We start from the raw sequence: 22,537 nt of genomic DNA, 5'->3' as shown, positions 1-22,537 counted from the left end.
ATATTGAGAAGATTGAAATTGAATTTGAAAGAAAAAAAAAGTTCTTTCATAAACTGTAACAATTTTAGTGGAAAAAGATTACATTATGCCAAAATATTTCTTCGAAAACAGCAAAAAAAAATGGGTTTTTGAGATTTTCTAACGGGAATATCTAAAAAAACGTGATGTGCTAGGTCAATTCTGACATCAGATTCGGAATCAGCATACAAAAATTCTTTAGAAAAGTATAGTTTTATTTAAAGGAGGATTTCCTTGCACACCAGTGTAATTAAGATCGCAAAAATCGATCAAAAAGTTGTAAGAGATAGAACAACGTCTGCCGGGTCAGCTAGTAAGAAAAAAAAAATTTAACTCATCTCATATATATATGTAAATATATATAAAATTGGGATCTCGGAAACGGCTCTAACGATTTCGATGAAATTTTCAGGGTTTGTTCATCTAAGCGAGTAAAAAGTTTTGGAAGTATTTTTGGAAAAATCCGCCCACTGCCACGCCCACTTTTTTAACATATAAGTTTTTTCGGGAACGGCTCTAACGATTTCGATGAAATTTTCAGGGTTTGTGTGTATAAGCGATTTAAAAGTTTTGGAAGTTTTTTTTTTGAAAATCCGCCCACTGCCACGCCCACTTTTTTAACATAAAAGTTTTTTTTCGGAAACGGCTCTAACGATTTCGATGAAATTTTCAGGGTTTGTTTATCTAAGAAAGTAAAAAGTTTTGGAAGTTTTTTTTTGGAAAAATCCGCCCACTGCCAAGCCCACTTTTTAAACATAGAATTTTTTTTTGGTAACAACTTTAAAGATTTCGATGAAATTTTGAGGGTTTGGTCCTCTAGGTAAATACAACATTTTGGAAGTATTTTCTCTTATATTAGTTTTTTTTTTAGCGGAAACAGATTCAACGATTTCAATAAATTTTTGAGGGATGGTTCCATGTGTTACGCATTGATCTTTTTTTTTTTTTGGTACAATAACGAAACAAAATTTTTTAGATCATGACTTTTTTGATCATGTATTGAAACTTTTAAGTAATTTGTTAATTTGGTATCACATATTATCTTTGTTTTACGTTTTTCTTTTGTTTTAATGCGACTATTGTTAACGTATAAAAATAAAATAACTCACAACAAGCAACACCATTGACCTAATGTCAATCTTATAATACATATATACCTAAGTAAAAAAAATAAAGAAGTAAAGCATCCTCTGATACAAAATAAAACAGAGACAGGGATAAAAAATAGTATTTCTTCATACTAAGCTTTGCCGACAAGGCTAAACTTGAAAAAAATATTAACTTTATGTACACCATCCACTGACCCGTAAATTAAAATTTGAACAAAAAGGGATCTCATTGCTGTAGGCATTTTCGATAATGCAGATTCCTGTAACCCTTCTATCCATTGCTGATCGTCGTATGTGTATTCAAACGTAAATAAACTGGATTATAAAGTGGGAATGTGGTGTTTTGTAACCCGCGAAAAAACTGGTCATTGCTAACTCAAACCCACTCCAAAAAATTGCTGTTTACATTTGACTTTTTTTTACTGAAAGTTATAACATTTAAAGATACCGAGCAAAGCTCGGTCACCTAGGTACTAATAATTAAGATCGCAAAAATCGATCAAAAAGTTGTAAGAGATAGAACAACGTCTGCCGGGTCAGCTAGTAAGAAAATAAAATTTAACTCAAGTTTGAATAAAACAAAATAAATTAGGTTTTGTTTGGAAGTTTATTTCAAATTAAATTATAATCTATGCATTGCCATTGGTAACAACAGTTTCTTCTTCTTCTTCTTCATTGTCTTCAACTGTTCCATTTTCTTCCGCAGTCTCTTCTTCTCTCAGTTTTTCCGTTATATCTGCAATTTGTTTCTCCAATTCAACACACTGTTGCTCAATCTCATAGTTCTTTGACACCAACATTACCCAATTAGCTTCTAGCGTCTTTAATTTTTCACCAGCTTGTGTTTGTGCTTGCTTCCTTTGCCAATTAACATCTTGAATTTCTTTTTTAATTTCTTGCAATTTATTTTGAGCTTTAGCTTGGAGAGCAACAAAAATCTCCAAATAAGCTTTCCACGATTCGCAGCCATACTCGACCATCAATTCGAGATTCATGGCACGTGTCCATTGATGTTCCAGTTGTGCCATGGAGTTCTCAATTGATTCCTGCCATGCGGACAATTCGGAGAGTTTTCCTGTCGAAGGTGGCGGCAATTCGTATCGTTTCATACTCAACGTTTCCATTGGTTGTCTGTTTTGTATTCTCTCAAATTCGTAGGCCATCATTTTGGTCTCGAATGCAGATGTGTTGAGCGGTGGAAGATGGTCAAGATAGTTTTTTGTGGGACGGTAACGACGACATTCTTCTTCCACCATTGCCAAGGCCTACAAAAGAAAGTGTTAAGTTTATTTTCTTAAAGAATAATTGGGTATTGTTTAACTTACCGATTCTCTAACACCTGGATCATCATAACCATGATCGATGTATGGAAGTGCATCAACTATTACTTCACCAGCCATTATTTATTTTGTTGTATTTTTACAATTTTTAATTAAATCTTTTAACAGATCAGATAGAAAATCTTTACAAACAAATCTGCGCTTTTTATACAAATGTCACTTTTATTTTTGTACAAGTGTCAAAAAAGTTTTCTTATCTAGAAAGTTCTGAAAGTGTTAAACAGAAAAAAAAATAAAAACAAAAAATCACTTTTGTTGTGGGCAATGCTGAAAATGTAATGTTGACGCTTCACTAGTACAATTTTATGCCGCAACCGGAAAGTCGGTGTTCAGGGCGCAATTTTTTTAGTTTTATTTCTTTTGCGTCATCGGAGAGAAAAAAATGTCACCCGATCTGCGTACTAGAATACAATTCTTCGTGGGATATTTTCTGGATTTCATTTTAGTCTATATATGAAAAATTCTCTATAAACAAACTATACCCAACTAAAGGCTTGGCCACACTGCAGGATACATGCGGTAACGGTACGGGTAATTGTATGAAAAAAATTCCACATCTCAACGTTGAAGTGTCAGTTTGGAATTTTTTTTCATACAAGTACCTGTACCGCTATCGCATGTACCCTCTCGACAAACAATTTTGGTTCTATAAAGCTTCCCAAGTAACAATTTTACTTGCATAAGGTCCATTTTCTTCGATTCGGCAAGCTATAGTTTGTATAAGTTTAGTTTAAGGCTTACTTACGCGAATCATCCATTTTGGAAACAAAGGAGGTCTCCTTAAGGCCACCTGGAAGTGTTTAGAAGATCCCTTGTAAATATAATTTAAAGAAGACCCTTATAAGACCTGTTTGAACCGTTTTAAAGAAGCCTTCTATTTTCAAGTGACAGAAGGCTTTCATAAGACCTGTTCCAAGAGGTTCTTGTAAGTATGCAATTTTTTCATCTCTCAAGTATGCAATGTTTTTCACCAATAAGTATGCAAAGCTTTTATCCTGCAGATATGCAATGTTTGTAACACTTTAGAAAAAAACATTGCATTTTTATGTGAGGTTTCAATTAGCTCCCTTTTAGCCACTCATCTTTAATATTCGAGTATGGTCTACTGGTAAGGTGCTGGCTTGGTATGCAGAGGTACGTGGGATCGATTCCTGGCGGGGCCATTTGTGAAATAAAAAAAAAATGTCTTCTTTTTCAATTAAAATAAAATTCTTCCCATTTCAGAACGACAGGAAAAGCATTGACATGACCAAAAAAGAAGAAAATACAAAATAGAAAAAAATTAAAAGAACAAAAAAATCAATAAAATCTTTTTTTTTTTTTATTCATAAATTCAACATCTTATAACAACCTCCATAAGGCCTTATTATAACATCCAATGCAAATGATAGTTTCCTTAGCGAAGCTATAGTTTCCCTAAAATGTTTCATTGTTTTGTAAAAAGGCCTGCATAAGGTCGTTTTACGCTGTTAGTCACAAGCTATTAGCTTGTGGATTGCCTGTGGAGGAAGGTCTTGTGGAAATTCGGTAATGTGCGCCAAAATGATTTGCATAAGACTTGTCCTTCTTCTTAAACAAGTCAAAAAATAGCTTGCATTGACCCTTATGAAAGCTAAATTGTTACTTGGGTTTACAGATGCAATTGTTGCTTCTGTAAAGCTTCATAGAAGCAGAATTGTAAGTAGGGCTTCGGTGTGGCCAAGACTTAACACAACCGCTTCTATAAACTGAAATCTGGCAGGTTTTACTTTTTATACAGCTTGTATTGAGCTGGCTTCAGAATTTAATTGCTTATAGAAGTTCGGACTTGTTTAACAATTTCTTATTAGTTGTTTAAATACTGTTAAAGAAACTTAAACGAAGAAAGCTTGTTTTTCGGATAAGCTGGGCTAATGAATTTATAGGCGTGTTTTTTCTACAACTCAGTAGCTACTCATTTTTTTTATTTTATTCGAAAAACAACAAAAAACAAATACTTTCTTGTGTAATTTTTACTATTGTTTTGCGAATAACATGAAAAATGAGTGGCTACTGAGTATTAAAAAAAAAAACACGCCTTATAGAAGCTTTACGGAAACTACCATGTTTTGTATTTGATTTTTGGTTTTGATATTTAATAATAGCCCTGTTCCATTGGAGGTGGTAGTTTACGACTAGTAGATGTTTTGGTTAATTTAGTACTATCATCTACTCATGCTCTTCTTCCCGAGTAGATACGATTTGTATTGAATTCGCGATAAGATAGTATTAAAGACCTATACAAGCTCTTCAGAAGCTATCTGTCCAATCTCAAAGCTTCGGTAGAGATTCGGTAAAGCTTCGTTTAGGTTTCTTAAAGACCTTCTGAGTACATTCTTATAAAGGGTCAAACTTGTGTAACGTTCTCCTTTTCCCATGCCCAACAACCTTACTAAAGTTAAAAAGAAGCTGAAATGTAGCTTCTGTAAGACCTTTATCAAAGCTGAAATTTTAGTTGGGTACAAAATATCGAGCTCGGCTAAATTTATCTCGATCTGCGTACTAGGCAAACATTGGTCACTTTTGTGACCAATGGGAAATTTACAAATAAAGTGAAAAATTTGTATTTCTTCCTAGAGCTATGTGATAAAAAAAAACTACAAAAATTGTTTTTGAAACCAAAAAATAAACTTTCTACATCATTGTTTTTCATTTTTGGGTCGGAAAACTGTCAAAAAATGAGTTTGAAAATGTTCACTTTTTGAAATTTTGCAAAAAGTAGCCTATATGCATTTATACCTTTAGCTTTTTAAAAATGATCAATTTTCTTTTTTTTAATTTAAATTTTTGAAAAAAATGTTTTTCCAAAATCATTTTAAAATTCCATTTTTTTTTTCACTAGTCCATTAGACCAGTGTGCACTCCACCTTAAAGTCTACCTATTACCCTTCAATCATACCTCACGCCATCTACCATCTCAAGTCTACACACAAAAATGTCGGCCATTTTGAACTTCCGGCAAAATGCTGTCTTTTTTAGTCCGTCATTCTTTAATACAGGACGTATCTGCAACTGCAGACAATAAATTATTAAAAATTTGGGGATAATTAACCAAATAAAATGGTAAGAATTTACAAAATATCATAATAATTAGTGTCATAATCAAAGTGGCCCAAAAAAATCTCTAAAAATGCTTCAAATATGTCGAAAAAAGTGATGTTAAAAATTATTGCACGTGTTGTGTGTCGATCAAAAAAAAAATGTGTGTGTGTACAATTGTTAACCTCGTGAAACTAAACTCGACTTTCCTTTTTTTTCAATTTTAGAGCTTATCCAACGCCAGACCTTTGGTCTCCGTTTTTTCGGACAAAAACGAACAAATCAAGGAGAAGAACATCTGCCTCCCAGCCATCTTCAAGGCTCCCATTCGTCCCGATGTTGTCAATGAAGTTCATCAATTGATGCGCCGCAACAAGCGTCAAGCTTATGCTGTTAGTGAACTTGCTGGTTAGTATTCAACCTGTCCAATGTTTATATGTGATTGTTTATTAATGAAATCTCTGATATTTAAGGTCACCAAACATCTGCTGAATCATGGGGTACCGGTCGTGCTGTTGCCCGTATTCCCCGTGTCCGTGGCGGTGGTACCCATCGCTCCGGTCAGGGTGCTTTCGGTAACATGTGTCGTGGTGGTCGTATGTTCGCTCCCACTAAGACTTTCCGCAGGTGGCACAGGAAGATCAATGTGAACCAACGTCGTTATGCCGTTGTTTCCGCCATTGCTGCCTCTGGAGTGCCAGCTTTGGTACAATCCAAGGGACACATTATTGATGGAGTGTCCGAGTTCCCATTGGTTGTTTCCGATGAGGTACAGAAGTTGCAGAAGACCAAGCAGGCTGTTGTCTTCTTGAGACGCATGAAGATCTGGGCTGACATCCAAAAGGTAAGTTGCAGTTAGTCTCTCTTGAGTTTGCAATGTTTGCATGTCTGTGGTGACACTATGATGAATTGTGTCCCTACTGCAAGTGTTGCCAGATTAAATTGGATCAACAGGCGTTCCGAGTTTGAGTCTTTGCGCTCAATCACGGGGTAGTTACTCCTACATTCTCTCTTCCCATTTAATTGTGAATTCTTGACAATATTAGGAAACCCGGCCGAATAGGTCCGATTTTTATGATCTTTGTTTTTCAAACGTAGGTAATTAATCCATTGTAACGGGTGTGACAAAGTTACTTAATTTTTTGTTCCTGTTGTTAATTTATGTTTAAAATAACATTTTGTTAACCTGTCTTTTGAACATCTCAAACTAGAGATGTGATGTTAGAAAATCGGTTCAGTCTACTTCGGTGACTCTTTAAACCCATATTGTAGATTTTTGAATGAAAAGTCGTGGATATCGTATTCAATATGAAAGGAGATCTAATTACAGCCGTGTTTTATTGGTATTCAGAATTTTACTGAGCAAACATTTTATCCTATAAACAACAACAAATGATTAATTTTATTTATTATTAATAATCCTATATTGATGAAGGCTCCAAAATGTACCTATAATTTTAGAAAAAAATTTTTTTTCTACAAATAAAAAACTTTTCTTTATCCTTAAGCCCAGTACGCAGATCGCGCTAAACTAAATTTTATCTCGACAATTTTTATCTCTACACGCGTTCGCTAAAAGCCAAGATAAATTTAAATTTAAAAATAACGGCTGAATCACAGTTTCATTTACTTATACCAGCTTACATTCAATATTACATTACATATTTTTTTACCTGCAGAATACCTTTTTTACGCTCTCATTTTGTTTTATTCCTCTTCTTTTATATATTCCAAGGTTTTTTTTGCCTCTTATTCCTTGCAGCAACAACAACAACCACAAAAATGTCAAAATTTATCTGTGAAAAAATGCGCTGAGCATTATTTCGCGAGCTAAATTGAGTGGAGACTTTTTGCAAAAGTAGTAGATGAGAATTCGAATTTAGCGCGTGAACTGCGTACTACCTGGATAAAAATCCTCTCTAAAATTTATCTTTGGAGGAAATTTGTATGAAAGATAAATTTTAGCGCGATCTGCGTACTAGGCTTTAGCAAAAACTTGTTGTTTACCGTGCAAAATTTTACTGAACTAAGTACTGAGTTGCAAAAAAAAAAAAAAAAAAAACACGGCTTACGTTGCCAGTAAGCATATATTTCAAGGGAATGAATTAATAAAAAACAATGTTTTATAAAAATTCAAAAATAACAGGTGTGACATATTTTTGTAACGGGTGTGACACTATGAAAAAATGTATTTTTAAAATATGTATATTTAGTCCAAGATCCCAGGGCCGCCAGACATTACTTATTTTCTCAAGAAAAAAATGTATGGAATTACGTAGTGCTAGGACATACTATTAGTGAATGGATACTGGCTATCTTGTGCCGACGGCCATTTTACCACTAACAGGTGCTAAAGGTACGAAAAATACGTAGTTAGATTTCTTATTTTCTCAAGGCTGATTTTTATATATGATACTCAGGGAACTAATACATTAATTTTTGTAAGCTGCCAGACCCGTCGGATGGGCCTAACACCTTGCCAGACACGCATTTCAGTATACGGGAAAGTTAGATTTTGTTATATGGAGGTCTGGGAAAAAATTTATAACACATTTTGACTTCAGGACTCGAAAGAGTATCAAGACACGAGTCGAAAACCACATTTTGAACAATCGCATCTAGAGTCATTTGGCCGCCATTTTGTTTTTTTAATAAAAATTTCAATTTTTCACATAACTCATGTATTTTTGAATCTACAGAAAAAAAATGTATCGCAAACTTGAAGATAATTTAATTTACTACAATATATGTTAAATTACTTTTTTCGATTATACCTTCGGTTTAAGAGTTAGGGTGGTTTTTTTTTGAAACCATATTTTCGTCATATCTCTTTTATTTGAGCTTTTTTGAAAATTAACTTGAAGTAAAAGTTGTAGATCTTTTTATTACCTTCAATTATTAAATTAACGGTTTTTCGATTTGACAGTCCGTTTTTCTTCAAAAAGGTTGCAATTTTTTAATATAGGAAAAATATTCTAGTACGGGGTATTTTGCATTAGATGTAACAACAACCTAGGCGTGTAGGTTGCACTCAGACAAGAACAAAATCGTATAACTAACACTGCCAGACCCATTCCGACAGCCATTTTTTTTGCCAGACACCTTAAAGCTTTGAAAAAAAATAGTTTAACTTTACTTATTTTCTCAAGCTTCATTTTTATATGATACTCAGGGAACTAATTCAATAAATGTTTGTAAGCTGCCAGACCCGTCGGATTGGCCTGACACCTTACCAGACACGCTTTGTTATAAAACTCCTTTACAAACATGCTCACGCTGCGCTGGCGCTGATACACATAGCTAGCATTTGTGCAAAATGCAAAATACCCTGTACTAGAATATTTTTCCTATATTAAAAAATTGCAACCTTTTTGAAGTTTTTTTCCTACAGATCAAAAACGGACTGTCAAATCGAAAAACCGTTAATTTAATAATTGAAGGTAATAAAAAGATCTACAACTTTTACTTCAAGTTAATTTTCAAAAAAGGTCAAATAAAAGAGATATGACGAAAATATGGTTTAAAAAAAAAACCACCCTAACTCTTAAACCAAAGGTATAATCGAAAAAAGTAATTTAACATATATTGTAGTAAATTAAATTATCTTCAAGTTTGCGATACATTTTTTTTCTGTAGATTCAAAAATACATGAGTTATGTGAAAAATTGAAATTTTTATTAAAAAAACAAAATGGCGGCCAAATGACTCTAGATGCGATTGTTCAAAATGTGGTTTTCGACTCGTGTCTTGATACTCTTTCGAGTCCTGAAGTCAAAATGTGTTATAAATTTTTTCCCAGACCTCCATATAACAAAATCTAACTTTCCCGTATACTGAAATGCGTGTCTGGCAAGGTGTTAGGCCCATCCGACTGGTCTGGCAGCTTACAAAAATTAATGTATTAGTTCCCTGAGTATCATATATAAAAATCAGCCTTGAGAAAATAAGAAATCTAACTACGTATTTTTCGTACCTTTAGCACCTGTTAGTGGTAAAATGGCCGTCGGCACAAGATAGCCAGTATCCATTCACTAATAGTATGTCCTAGCACTACGTAATTCCATACATTTTTTTCTTGAGAAAATAAGTAATGTCTGGCGGCCCTGGGATCTTGCTCTAATTATAAACATTAAATAAAAAACCAATAAATTCAAGTTTCAAATATTTAAGCACTATTTACACAATATTTAATTTAACGAGAGAACTCTCTAATAAATACAATAAATATTATAATAGGCATATAAAAATATATGTTATTTACAATGGCATTGGCAATTAAATAGATTGTCTAACAAAACTTACTACTTCTTTTTTAAATTCAAACTTATTACTTAGTTGTTTAACATTATTTGGTAGATCATTGAAAAGTTTAAAGCCTTTATACATCAGACTGTTTTGAGATCTTGCATTTCTAAAAGCTTGCAGTCTTATATCCTCTCTATTTACTACATCGAAGTATTGCACGCATTGCTTTATTTTTAAGTTTTTGTAAATTGCGAAAAAAGCTTTGGTTAGTTAAATACAAAACAGCAGAACAGTATTCAAAATGTGTTTTAATAATTATATTAGAAATATTAATAGCAGCAAAAGTGTTTACTTTAGCTGCGTTCCTTTGGAAATATTTTTCTACTGCTTAGTACTTAAAGCTGCTTTGAACTACTTTTTCAGTATAGCAAAAGTAGATCAAAGTAGTTTTAAGTACTAAGCAGTAGATAAATATTTCCAAAGAAACGCAGCTTTTATTTCGAATTCTTCTAAGGAAACCAACTTACTTTAAAATTTTTTTTTTTTTTTTGAAAAATATTGCACATGTTGCTAAAAACTTAATTTATAATCAATAATTACACCTAATTACTTTATTTGCAAAATTTGTTAAACAGTTTCTTGATCTATAGTTAAGTTAACATTATCGTTTAAAACCATACAATAGAAAATGTTTTAAAAATATTTTTTGGGGTCAAAATCTCAGTATTTATTCGAGCAAATTATTTAAATTTTGGATAAAAAATGCGCATCCATCGTCAATACAGTTTTATTCTAGGCTTTTTTAAAATAATGCCGGCCTTGGAAATTTTGAGAATGTTAATTTTTAAATTGAGAAATAAAAAAAAAAAAAATAAACTAATATGAAATTATTAAAATAAAATGCAAAAATATTTAAATCACATTAAATTTCATATATTTTCACTTTCATTTTTTGTCTATTGGTGGTCAACTTACGTTAAATTACGCCTCTATTGGTTAAAAATTGTCGATGTTGCCGTATTGTATTATTGAAGATTTTTGTGAAAAAAATAGTTTTAGAAGAGGTTTGTTTATGTCTCGTCATACTTGCAGGGAAGCTGCCTGTGTAATCAATTTATATTGAAGGTTTTGAATGAACAACAACAAAAAGTTTTCTTAAATTTCCTCTAAATTCAACTAACATTATTTTTGGCCAAAAAAGTTTTAAAGATGAATTCACATTTTTATACAAAAATGTTTAAAAATAGAGTGATTTACATTTGTTTTAATAATTTTTTTTTTTCAAAATTCTGGGTTTGAGACCAATGTTTTCATAAACTCTTCATTCTATTTATTTGAATTAAATTTAACATGTGTATTTAAAGTCAATTAACTAGACAACCCATAAATTTTATAAAATTTAAACCAAAACATTTTTTTTTCGTTCACAAAAAAACTGAACTTTTATTAAAAAACAATACGGCAACATCGGCAATTTGTAATCTATAGAGGTTAAAGCGTTTTATTTTAATTACCGACGTTTGAAAAAAAAAAGATCATCAAAATCGAACAGCTACGGCCGGGTTCCCTAATAATTTGCATTGGTTACTCTACTATAATGTTTACACTTTTATTTATCCATTTTAGGTGTACAAATCCCAACGTTTCCGTGCTGGACGTGGTACAATGCGTGACCGTCGTCGTATTGCTCGTCGTGGACCTTTGGTCATCTACTCAAAGGATGAAGGTCTTCGTAAGGCTTTCCGCAACATCCCCGGCATTGAGACAATGAATGTTGACAAGATGAACTTGTTGAAATTGGCTCCTGGTGGTCATGTTGGACGTTTTGTCATCTGGACCGAGTCTGCCTTCCAACGCCTCAACGAATTGTTCGGCACATGGAAGACTCCATCCACCTTGAAGAAGGGATACAATTTGCCACAGCCAAAGATGGCCAATACCGATTTGGCTCGTCTGTTAAAATCCGAGGAGATCAGGAAGGTGTTGCGTGACCCCAAGAAGAGGGTGTTCCGTCGTGTGCGTCGTCTCAATCCATTGACCAACACTCGCCAGCTGATCAAGTTGAACCCCTACGCTGAGGTTCTTAAGCGTCGTGCTTTGTTGGCTGCTGAGAAGAGGAAGATCAACCGAGTGTTGTTGAATGCCAAGCGTCGCAACATTGAATTGCCCAAATCGCATTTCGCTAATGTCGCCACTAAAGCTCAAGCTAACCGCGCTAAGATGTTGTCCAAGGCTTTGGCTGAGAGGAAGAAGAAGTTGGCTGCCAAGAAGAAGGCCGCCCCCAAGAAGTAAATAAAGTAAACTTACTTCGTTTTACTGAATTTTTTATAATATTAAACAACAATTATGGATAATTCATAATATAAAATTTAAAAATATAAATTTAGTGATATTTTTTTTTAATTCTTAAAAAATAATTTGAGATTTATTTATTTTCTTGGATTATTGTTTTGTTGGATGGTATAATGGACATGCTTAAGTTTTGGCACGAAGATAGTTTTGTGATTGTGGCAATCATTTAATAGATAAAAGGGCTAAGGGATGTCTAAGGTACTCTGTTGTAGAATATTTGTGTCGAAAATGTTCTAAGAGCATTGAGTTCATTGGAAAAGAAAGTTGTTGACGGAATTTATCGAAGTCTAATTTTCAACAAGCACGTGGTAGCAAGATTGTTTTGAATTTCACCATTTGCCGAAACATTCACGTGTTGTCAGTTATGAATCATAATGCTATTTACACATAAAATCATAACTGGAATATGTTTTGAAGTATTTTGTGGTCTTTTCGCGATCGATTATCAAGTTGGAGAAAAAGAATGGTTTATTAAGACACGATAGTTGTACAATGTTCATGATTCTTTCATGTTTCACGATTAGGATAAGTTAAATAGATTAAACCATGGATTTTCCTTAGTCTCAAGGTCGAGACAAAAGATATGTCAAGGATGATTAGTTTTTCGTGCATCTTGGGAATTTTAGTAATTCACTACATAACATCCGCACAATTGTCACTTTGATTTATTTCTTCTTGGTGATTAAAAGTTGTTACTTTAAATTATGTTGGCACGTGTTTTGAATGTTATTTGATTTGGGATATGGGTTTTGGGACATATATTTGTACATTTAACAGTACATTTAAAAAAAATGGATAACTTACAGTGGAGTCAGAAAATTAGAAACGATTTCAAAGCAAAGAATGGCAAGTTTGGCTTTCGCGTAAAAGTAAAAGCATTGACCTGTCAACAATTCCAAAAATTTACTTTCTTGGATGAAACGAAAGTTAGCAGAATCTGAAGAAAAAAAAGCTCATATTTGTCATCCAAGAGTATAGGATAGGAGTTCAATCTATGGAAGACTCCCCCATGGTCAAGTATGGAGGGAAAATATTGAAAATTTCTTGGTGCGGTGGGCGTTGATCAAATCAAAGTTATTGATGGTCACATGGACGAATTTTAATCTTGCATATTCTAGATTTTAAAGATTTCAGTTCGTCAAAAACAACTGTAGGTATCTTCTCTTTTAGTTCAAAACGTGTAAGTTGACACAAAAATAAAACGAAATCAAGTAAAAAAAATCTTTAAGAAGACATTGATTGGACATTTGAATAGAAAAGAGAGAGTAACATTTTTGAAAGCAACAGTTGATATCAAAAATCCAAAACGGTTTTTTTCAGAAGGCATTGGTATTATCATTTTATAAAGCCATTACAAAAACCGAATGTATTTATAGCGTTTTCGTTTGGTCGTCCATTGTTGCCAACCCAAAAATCACATGTCATAGCTTAACATAACTTTAGAATTCGTAACTCTAGTTTTTCGTAACTTCAGTTTCGCGTAACTTTGACGGCCGTAACTCTGTCGCGCGTAACTCTGTTATTCGTAACTCCGTTACCATTTCCCAAAAAATATATGAAAAACCTAGTCGCAACCCCAGATAAGAAATTTTGGTTTTGACATTTTTTTGAGGATATCTCCGAACTTGACCAACGGCGTATACAAGGGGGGGGGGGGGGGGGGGGTCACGGGGTCATGACCCCCCCCAAGAACTCAGAACTTAAAAAAGAATTTTTTATGTGATACTGAAATCTCTTGAGTAAGATTATTTTCAAAATGTTGAAGTTTTAGAACATGAACGAAAATTAAAAGTAAAAAAAATTTTTGGTATTCAAACTATTTTACCATATTTTGGGGATGTGGTCATATTTTTAGCGAACGCTATGCTGGATTAGGATTATTTTGATTCGTTCTTTGCTGTAGAGTTTTGTATGGAAACAAAATCCGGATAAGTATTATATTCAAAGCTTTTTAAAAGAAATTGAATCTGGTAGGTAAACAAAAATAATATCTTAAGGGCAAGACACTGCTTACCAGCAACTAAAAGAAGCAGCCATATCTTCAATTTTTTTATATGATGAAGTGAATAAAATATGTTTTAAATAGGGAAGCTTTCTGTGGCCTTGCTGTGTGGAGGTCAATTCTGTTGATAAAATTCGTCATCGGCAAAATGTTAAAGAAGGATATCATTTCTCAAATCTTTTTAGTTTTTTGCAATGTTCCAGTTCAATATATTCGTCTGATAAAATTTGGTGAATTTTGTTTGCTTACAGAATATAACAGTATTTTGTACATACTAAATTTTCTAGATCTGTTGCATTTTTTGAAAAAACTATCGATTTGTTAATCATCAATGGCCAGCCAATTATAGAAGCAATGTAAGCAACCTTATCTAAGGCAATTTAAATATTATTATTAAATATCACTCAGGGCTAATTTTTTGAATAGTTAGATAAACCTAAGTTAGAGCTTATTCCTAGGAATAAAAGTTTTTTTTTATAGTGACATTTATTCTTCTGATAGTCTATCTGACGATTGAAAAAGCAGGGCTTAATCTAATAAATACAACTGAATGTTTTTTATATTGTAAGCCGCTGATTAATACCTGAAAACGGACGAATTCCAAAATATCGCCAAAATTATTTTTTTTGTCTTTACCATTTTAATAGAGGTATTTTAAATTCCCATACAATTTTAAAGCAAAATTTAAAAAAAATTATATTTTCAAATGCAATTTTTTTTTAAATACTTTGCGATTCGTTTGCCTGAGGTTAGGACGACTTTTAATTCAAAAGTTAAAACTGTTATTAAGTAAAAACGATTTTTATTTTAACTTTCTGGGCTAGCAATGAACAATGAACAGTTGTTTTAAGGCAAATTATTCAATCGAATTACTCGTACAGTACATTTTATTTTTAGGAGAGGATAGCCTCAATTGGTCAAAGTTAAAGCCTAGTACGCTGCTGATAAGAAACGAAAAATCCCATACAAAAATGAAACAACAAAATGGTAAACCAAAAATTTCGTTCAACTTTTCGTTCTTTAGTACGCTGTTCGGCACAACGAAATTGAAAGTCTAAACTTCTTTTTAACACACAAACAATTGCCAGGGACATTCATTCTGTGTGGAAAAATGACATTTTGAGTTTTTTTGTTTGTTTTTGTTGTTCATTTTGTCATTGCATGTCTTTCTACGATGCGTGTTTGCTTTTTTTTCATTTATGTTTTGCAATTTTTGAGTATTTTTCGGTCCAGATTTCACAAGCATTTCGTTGTCCTAGTGGAGACCGACGAAAAATTTCGTTTCACATCAGCAGCGTTCTAGGCTTCAAGGCTTAACGCTAAACTTAAACGAATCTCATACCGTTTTTGTTTGGTTATTTTTAGAACTACATTATGAACTTTTCGATTCGAAATGCAAGACGCACAAATTTTAATGTTCAATAATTCAAAAAGCCCATTTTCAGGTTTATGCCTGCTATCAAAACGTTTGAAAAAAAAAAAAAAAAAATTGGTATGACCCCCCCCCAAGAAGCAAACCTGTATACGCCCCTGAACTTGACATGATAGGGCGAAATTGACTTCGAATCTGGATTCAGCGATCCAAAAACTATATGATTAACATATTCGCATATCCAGATCAGAGAAATTTTTTTTTTGTTTTCGTGACATTTTTTGAGGTTATCTCGAAAACCTGACGTGATGGGGGAAAACGGACCTCGGATTCGGTTTCAACGACCCAAAAACTATATGGAAAACCTAGTCGCAATCACAGGTCAGAACTTTTATATTTTTTTGTGTGGCTGGTGTTATTTATCATTTGAAGGCAGTTGGGATAACTTTGCCGAAGATATTGTTATAGGACTAGGTGAAGATGGACCAGAAATGTCCAGTTTATATGATAGCAATTCATAACATAAAATTCTATTCACATGTTTTCATTTGTGGGCAGTAAATATCTTATTTTTATTTTTCAATTATTTTGAAGTCATCACCATAGAAATCATTAATAAACAAGTTTAGATTTTTCGTTTGTTTATTTTTTTCTCTAGCAATTCTTTCATTCAAACATGAAGCATGATTTATTGTTATTTTTGAGTTGACCTCAAAAATTGAGTTTTATGTTTATTTGCTCTCAATTTTATTGGAAGGGAGAAAATAAACTCAGAGTCAGGACCTTTGATTTGAAACGACTATAATTGAAATAAATGTCGTTTTCGATTGGTTTCACTCAAGAATTCACTCATTCTGAAATCCAATAAAACAGTTTGAATCGCTTCCACTCAATTCTGTTTTTGTTGCTTGTGTTTGTGAAATTTCAAAAATGTCAAATAAATTTTTTTTTCTTCCAACCAAACAAATTATGGAAAATTATAAATTTAAAGACGACGATGAAGAAGAAAATGGTTAAAAAAATATTCCATTGCAATAAGGTACCCATTTTAATTTTCTAAATAATTTTAATTTCATTAAATAATAAATTTTTGAATGACAACAAAAATAGGAATGATTGAGTCTTTTTTTGTTGACATTTTGTGTTCATGTATTAGTGCTTCTGATTTTAAATCGAGAAGGGAATTTCTCTTCTGAGAAGCCTTCTGTCTGTCATTTTTGTGCGAATAAAACACATTCAGAAGGCTTCTGAATGGTTCCGGACGCTTCCGGACGGCCAATCGAAAACGACAAAAGTAAGGAAAACAAAAAAAAAAAACGATAACTTTTTATGGAATAAACAAATTAAACAAAATAAAATTTTCATCAGGCGTTCGCATTATTTGGCGTTTCACAAATACAAAAAAACGCAAACTTCAGAATCAAAAAGAAGTATCCAAGCATAATGAAAATAATCTTGACGCCATTGACCTATTATATATGGACTGCTAGTTGATTCTCGTTTCCATACAAAATTTTTGAAAATGTGGTTCAATGATTACTAGCGCCTGTGGAAGAAAGTGGTAAATAGAACTCAGTTAGCGTAGCGACATCTTCCGTCAGATGGCTTGAACTACCATTTTTGTACATAGAAACTATGGCCATCTACATATTTTTGTTATAAAAATGAGTAGCACCTGTCTTTTTTGAAGTCTACTTTTTGACGTTTTGGAAGAAAAGAATTCTTTCAAAAAAAAAAGTATTTTAAAATGTTTGTTCGAAATAAAATATCGAGGTAAAATAATTGAATCGTGTTGGAAAATGTTTTTTATTTCAATTTATTATTAATCGAAATTATTAAAAAAAATTAAATGTTCCTTTTTCAATAATTTTCATTTTGTTTTTTTTTTCAGATGCAATCGTGGAATCGTTTTGGATGGAAGGACGTCAAAATGCCCTCACCCGAACAGCCAAAAAGTTTTTGTGGTGTGGAGCCTGGAGCGAAAATCGGAGCTAATCATCAATTATCTTGGGTTCGGTGGTTGGCGATGGTTGTGTTATTCCACAGAAGTCGAATATAGAGAAAGTTCTTGTTAAAAAAGCTCATGGGGAAAATGGTAAGTTATTAAAAAAGTATTTATGATGAATTGAATCATCCATTTAGTTTTTACACAGATGAAACAGAAAAAATCGGAGACAAAGCTTACATCCTCAACAACGACACAGAAGAGTTCTTCGCATCCGATTCAGAAGATGAATTACCAACGCAATCGACAAAAACAGAAATTCCAAAAATGATGAGACTATCACATCTAATCAATGCGGACGAAAGCGATTACAATTCAACAACCAGTGACGAAGATGATGATTCACACCAAGGCTCTCCAATACCTGATGATGCAAATAGTAATCACCTTGTACCAATAGAAACTATATTCCTGCTAATCATAGCGTGGCTCCTTTCTTGCATGCACCTCATCTACAGTATTTTTATCAGAAGTCTTGGACTCTTTGGTTCGTGGAATTCAACTCAAATCCAATCCGGATTTCTTGATTCTTGAAATCAACTCATCTCGCTATGCCTACAATATGTCTTTAAAGGAAGTAAATTTCAATATCGTCAAAGCGGTATTCAGTTTAGATCCAATTAAAGAGGCAACAACAACAAATGTCTTAAGTGCCAACAATCAGGTATTGGGTCGCTTGGGTATGGTTGTTTCAAATAATATAAAAAGCGATGATTCTATGTTGGATTGTTTGAAGGCTATTCAGGTAAGTCGTGTGTGAAGTTTTTGTATTCTTAAAAAAAGATTTTGACCTTTTTTTCTTTTTATTGCTTTTAAAACTTTTAGGAATACTGTGAAGAACAACCAGCTCTGAGAGCCAAGGTTGCCCAGATTATTCATTATCTCTATGATAAGGAATTTGTGTCTGAAGAAGCTATCCGCATGTGGCACAATGAGTTGGATGATGATTCAGAGTGGTTGAAAGCACCATTGCAGAAACTCATAGAATGGCTAGGTCAATCCAGCGAAGGCAGCAGTGAAGAAGAAAACGACGATTAAATACTTTTTCTTTTCTTCTTAACTTAATGATTCTTCAATAAAAAAAAACTTTAAAAAACTGCCTCTTTGGGGATAGAAAAAAAATATGTTTAATTCAATAGAAAATTTGAATATACAACAAAAGTAAAATTAAATAGATTTTGGTTAGATAAAGTAAAGTTAAAGTCAAAGTTGCATTGTGCTGCTGCACATTTATGCTCGGTGACATAGCCAATTGACCAGTGCCAAGTCGAATATGGTGTAAATGGATTTGAACGTGTTTTTGAAACACTTCAACATTATCGCTATCCAACAGACCAGCTTTCACCTCTCCGGACGATGAAGAAGATGATGCAGCTGCTGCTGCATTTTTAATTTCTGCTTCTGAATTCATTTCTTTCAGTCGATTTAGTTTAGATTTCTTTATAGCAATTGCTCGCTTCAATCGAACAATGGTCTCTAATAGCTTCACTAGGAAGCCACCGATAGTATCACGTTCAATAACTGGATTCTTGAACGGACTGTCGTATTGCTGTTGGCCCAACAATGGATCACTGCGATTCAAAGAGTTTCGACTTCTTGTGGGAGTGTGTATGAGATTGCCATTTAGATAACGTGGTCGGAAGTCTTGCATGAGGCTGGTCAACGGCAACATTTCAAAGAATTTATCTGATACAATTTCAAAGTTGGGGATTGAGTGAGTGCTTAAGCCGAGCCGTTGCGATTAAAAGACACCCGATAAGTAGAGCTGAGGGAGTCGAATGCATCAACGCTACCACTACATCTTGAGGTACACGCAGACGAGCTGTTACTTTTGTACATTCGCACCTTTTGCCATTCGGGGCGTGTAAGTTGTCTTGTTTTCAGATTTGCAAACGATTCGTTAAGACAAATCTGGAAATCGTCCTCACCTTGAAAAAGAGGCTTATCTACAAATGAGTAGAACCATTCGAATATAACCCATTTTTGGGCTTTGGGTAGCTTAAGCAAATTTCGTAAACGTAAACCGATTTGTTGTTCCATAAGCTTGTCGGCTGGTATCAGTGCATTTCGTGATGTTGATGCTGTCGGGGACGAAAAGTATTTGCTAGGAGAACGTTTTTCGGGAGGTGTTTGTTGCTTTTCTTCGTAACGCACATAACGTGTACCGCCGATTGTTTTTCTCTTTTTTAAAACTTTTGATGGAGTTTTAACTGGTGTGCTTGGTTGTTTTTGTGGTATGGTAATTTTGCGAGGCGATTGCTTAACACCAAGAGCTTTGTTATCATTTACCAGTTCATCGTCAAAGAATAGACGATTACGTTTTCGAACGCGAACGGGCATTCCACGAGCATTTAACATTTGAATTGGTTGTGAGGTTTGAGGTTTTGGAGGTGGCAAGGTACCGACACGATGTAGACCAAGTGTAGCTGGACTAAAGGCGGGCGGTTCAATGTGCTCATCGTCAGACATTGATGATTTAATCCGTATTATTGCCAATTTATTGGGATCTTTCATTTTATTCCAAAGAAATTCAAGAAATTTCTCTCCAAGGATATTCTTAGAAAAGAAAAAAGTTATATTTCTTTCTAACATTTCAGAGTATGGAACTTACCTTAAAACTACAAGAATAAAATACTAAAAATTGTACATGATGCGTGTTATGACTCCAGAGCATGAGAAAGTGTTTTGAGGATTTTATCACCTTCATCTCCAATTAGTTCTTTCTTTGGATTGAATTGATCAAAGAATAAATACATCTTTTCCATACACATATCAAAAGTATGGGCGGTTGGATGGGTCATTGGTAGAATTTCACGAGTTTCTTGTGGCGTCGTTGTTGTGGTTCTTGTTGCATCTTCCATTTTAAACATTTCCTCGTCAATATCTTCATCATCATCCATGTCGTCTTCGTTTTCTTCCTCAAATTCAGCTGCTTCAATTTCACTTCGTGGTGCATTCACTCATCCCGTAATTCGGGTGTGGCTTATTCTGCATATTCGGTTTGGAGTTCTGCTGCCTTTGGAGAGTCCCATTTTCTTTTGAGAGATTTAGAGGGTTCCTATTGAGTTGCTGCTGGTAAAACTGATTTGATTGTCCATTTTTGTTAAATTGTTTTCTGAAATGAAAGAATAGAATAAAAATTTAAATTATAAAACTTGGAATAAAACTCTGAAAAGAATATATTAATATATTTTTAATTTTTTGTTACCTTTTTATTCTTGGGAAACAAAATTCCTTTGACAATTTCTGCAAATAATTAAATTCTTGTTTTTTTTTTGACAAGGAAAAGTCACAAAACTAGATGTCAAATTACTATTTCCCGCTGCCCTACCAAGCGGCGCCACCATAGCTTGAACCTGGTCCTGGCAGTCCATATATAATAGGTCAATGCTTGACGCCTAATCTATCTTTCTTATTCAACCATTTGATTTAATTGTTTCAATATAATGTTTTTATACGAATATGAAATTTTCCATTAATAGGTGATATAAGCAAGCATATAAATTGAAATTGATTTATGCTACATAACATAATAGAACTTAAACTTGACTACTGACAAATACATTTTCAATTCCCAATTTTTGCTCGTACCAGACAAACAAAAATGTTTTTACTGGCAAAAAAAGAGCATAAAATGATTATACTCAACAACTTTTTTGCAAGTTTTTGTATGAATTAAACCAATAAAAATTAAATCACAACAAAAACATTACTGTTAAAAAAAGAGCCAAGTTCTCCTATGTTGAAATTATGCTGGCACAAAAAGTACTGAGATGTAAAAGTGTACCAAGTTCTAAAGTTTGGGTTCAAATTCGTATCAATAAAATTTTGATTGTTCTCTTGACAATTTTTCTTAATTATCGATTTTTAAAGTTATTTCAAAAATTGCCAAGTAAACAATCAAAATTTTATTGATACGAATTTGAACCCAAACTTTAGAACTTGGTACACTTTTACATCTCAGTACTTTTTGTGCCAGCATAATTTCAACATAGGAGAACTTGGCTCTTTTTTTAACAGTAATGTTTTTGTTGTGATTTCACTACTTTTTGCAAGGTATGGCTGTACAATATAAAATCTCTATATTTGATGAAAATTTAGTGAAAATGGGTGGTTGCCACGCCCCCTGCCTGAAATTCTCAAACTTTAAATTTTTTCCTTTGTGTAAACTTCCAGCTCCACCATTCTACCAAATTTCAAGATTCTACGACAATCAGAAGTGCTCTATAATAATTTATGAAAACTCAGCGGAAATGGGCGGTTGCCACGCCCCCTGGCTGAAATTCTCAAATTTAAAATTTTTTCCTTTGTATTAACTACCAGCTCTACCATTCTACCAAATTTCAAGATTCTACGACAATCAGAAGTGCTCTATAATAATTTATGAAAACTCAGCGGAAATGGGCGGTTGCCACGCCCCCTGGCTGAAATTCTCAAGTTTTAAATTTTTTCCATTGTATAAACTACCAGCTCTACCATTCTACCAAATTTCAAGATTCTACGACAGTCAGAAGTGCTCTATAATAATTTATGAAAATTCAGCGGAAATGGGCGGTTGCCACGCCCCCTGGCTGAAATTCTCAAGTTTTAAATTTTTTCCTTTGTATAAACTATTAGCTCTACTATTCTACCAAATTTCAAGATTCTACGACAATCAGAAGTGCTCTATAATAATTTATGAAAACTCAGCGGAAATGGGCGGTTGCCACGCCCCCTGGCTGAAATTCTCAAGTTTTAAATTTTTTCCTTTGTATTAACTACCAGCTCTACTATTCTACAAAATTTCAAGATTCTACGATAATCAGAAGTGCTCTATAATATATGATGAAAATTCAGCGGAAATGGGCGGATGCCACGCCCCCTGAATTGAAAATCTCAAATTTTCGATTTTTTCCTTTGTATACACCACAAGTCCTATCACCGTGTAAAATTTAAAGTTTCTACGATATCGGGAAGTTCTCCATAATTTTGATGATCTGTCAGTGAGTCAGTGAGTCAGTGAGTCAGTGAGTCAGTGAGTCAGTGAGTCAGTTACGG

The 22,537-nt window shown here is 33.4% G+C and overlaps 3 protein-coding genes and 1 pseudogene across 3 annotated transcripts; 2 read left to right on the top strand and 2 right to left on the bottom strand.

The window, feature by feature from the left end:
- Positions 1-1,715: 1,715 nt before the first annotated feature.
- Positions 1,716-2,632, bottom strand: LOC129916323 (pre-mRNA-splicing factor SPF27). The gene is made up of 2 exons (XM_055996188.1): positions 2,453-2,632; positions 1,716-2,392 (listed from the first exon to the last, which is right to left on the bottom strand). Exons 1-2 carry the CDS (start codon positions 2,525-2,527, stop codon positions 1,757-1,759), a joined length of 711 nt encoding a protein of 236 aa, XP_055852163.1. The 5' UTR covers positions 2,528-2,632; the 3' UTR covers positions 1,716-1,756.
- A 2,777-nt stretch (positions 2,633-5,409) lies between these two features.
- Positions 5,410-12,151, top strand: LOC129915425 (60S ribosomal protein L4). Its single transcript, XM_055994952.1, has 4 exons — positions 5,410-5,548; positions 5,752-5,932; positions 5,998-6,368; positions 11,396-12,151. The coding sequence occupies exons 1-4, from the start codon at positions 5,546-5,548 to the stop codon at positions 12,059-12,061; spliced, it is 1,221 nt and encodes a 406-aa protein (XP_055850927.1). The 5' UTR covers positions 5,410-5,545; the 3' UTR covers positions 12,062-12,151.
- Positions 12,152-17,425: 5,274 nt separating this feature from the next.
- Positions 17,426-18,632, top strand: LOC129913222 (translation initiation factor eIF-2B subunit epsilon-like). The gene is made up of 4 exons (XM_055991781.1): positions 17,426-17,514; positions 17,638-17,879; positions 17,959-18,245; positions 18,326-18,632. The coding sequence occupies exons 1-4, from the start codon at positions 17,426-17,428 to the stop codon at positions 18,536-18,538; spliced, it is 831 nt and encodes a 276-aa protein (XP_055847756.1). The 3' UTR covers positions 18,539-18,632.
- Positions 18,618-20,777, bottom strand: LOC129916059 (protein lin-9 homolog; annotated as a pseudogene).
- Positions 20,778-22,537: the final 1,760 nt, after the last annotated feature.

This window comes from Episyrphus balteatus, chromosome 3 (assembly GCF_945859705.1).
Source record: "Episyrphus balteatus chromosome 3, idEpiBalt1.1, whole genome shotgun sequence".
In the NCBI taxonomy this organism is placed as follows: Eukaryota; Metazoa; Arthropoda; class Insecta; order Diptera; family Syrphidae; genus Episyrphus; species Episyrphus balteatus.
Note: the sequence above shows the minus strand (reverse complement) of the source record. Positions and strands in the feature narration are given on the sequence as shown.

Excerpts from the sequence above, each read along its gene's own strand:
- LOC129916323 (XM_055996188.1), bottom strand. The coding sequence starts at position 2,527 with ATGGCTGGTGAAGTAATAGTTGATGCACTTCCATACATCGATCATGGT. Across the intron at positions 2,393-2,452 it reads ATCCAGGTGTTAGAGAATCG|GCCTTGGCAATGGTGGAAGA; the intron begins GTAAGTTAAACA and ends TTTCTTTTGTAG.
- LOC129913222 (XM_055991781.1), top strand. The coding sequence starts at position 17,426 with ATGCCCTCACCCGAACAGCCAAAAAGTTTTTGTGGTGTGGAGCCTGGA. Across the intron at positions 17,515-17,637 it reads CAATTATCTTGGGTTCGGTG|TTTTTACACAGATGAAACAG; the intron begins GTTGGCGATGGT and ends TCATCCATTTAG. Across the intron at positions 18,246-18,325 it reads ATTGTTTGAAGGCTATTCAG|GAATACTGTGAAGAACAACC; the intron begins GTAAGTCGTGTG and ends TAAAACTTTTAG.
- LOC129915425 (XM_055994952.1), top strand. Across the intron at positions 5,933-5,997 it reads TGCTGTTAGTGAACTTGCTG|GTCACCAAACATCTGCTGAA; the intron begins GTTAGTATTCAA and ends CTGATATTTAAG. Across the intron at positions 6,369-11,395 it reads TCTGGGCTGACATCCAAAAG|GTGTACAAATCCCAACGTTT; the intron begins GTAAGTTGCAGT and ends TATCCATTTTAG.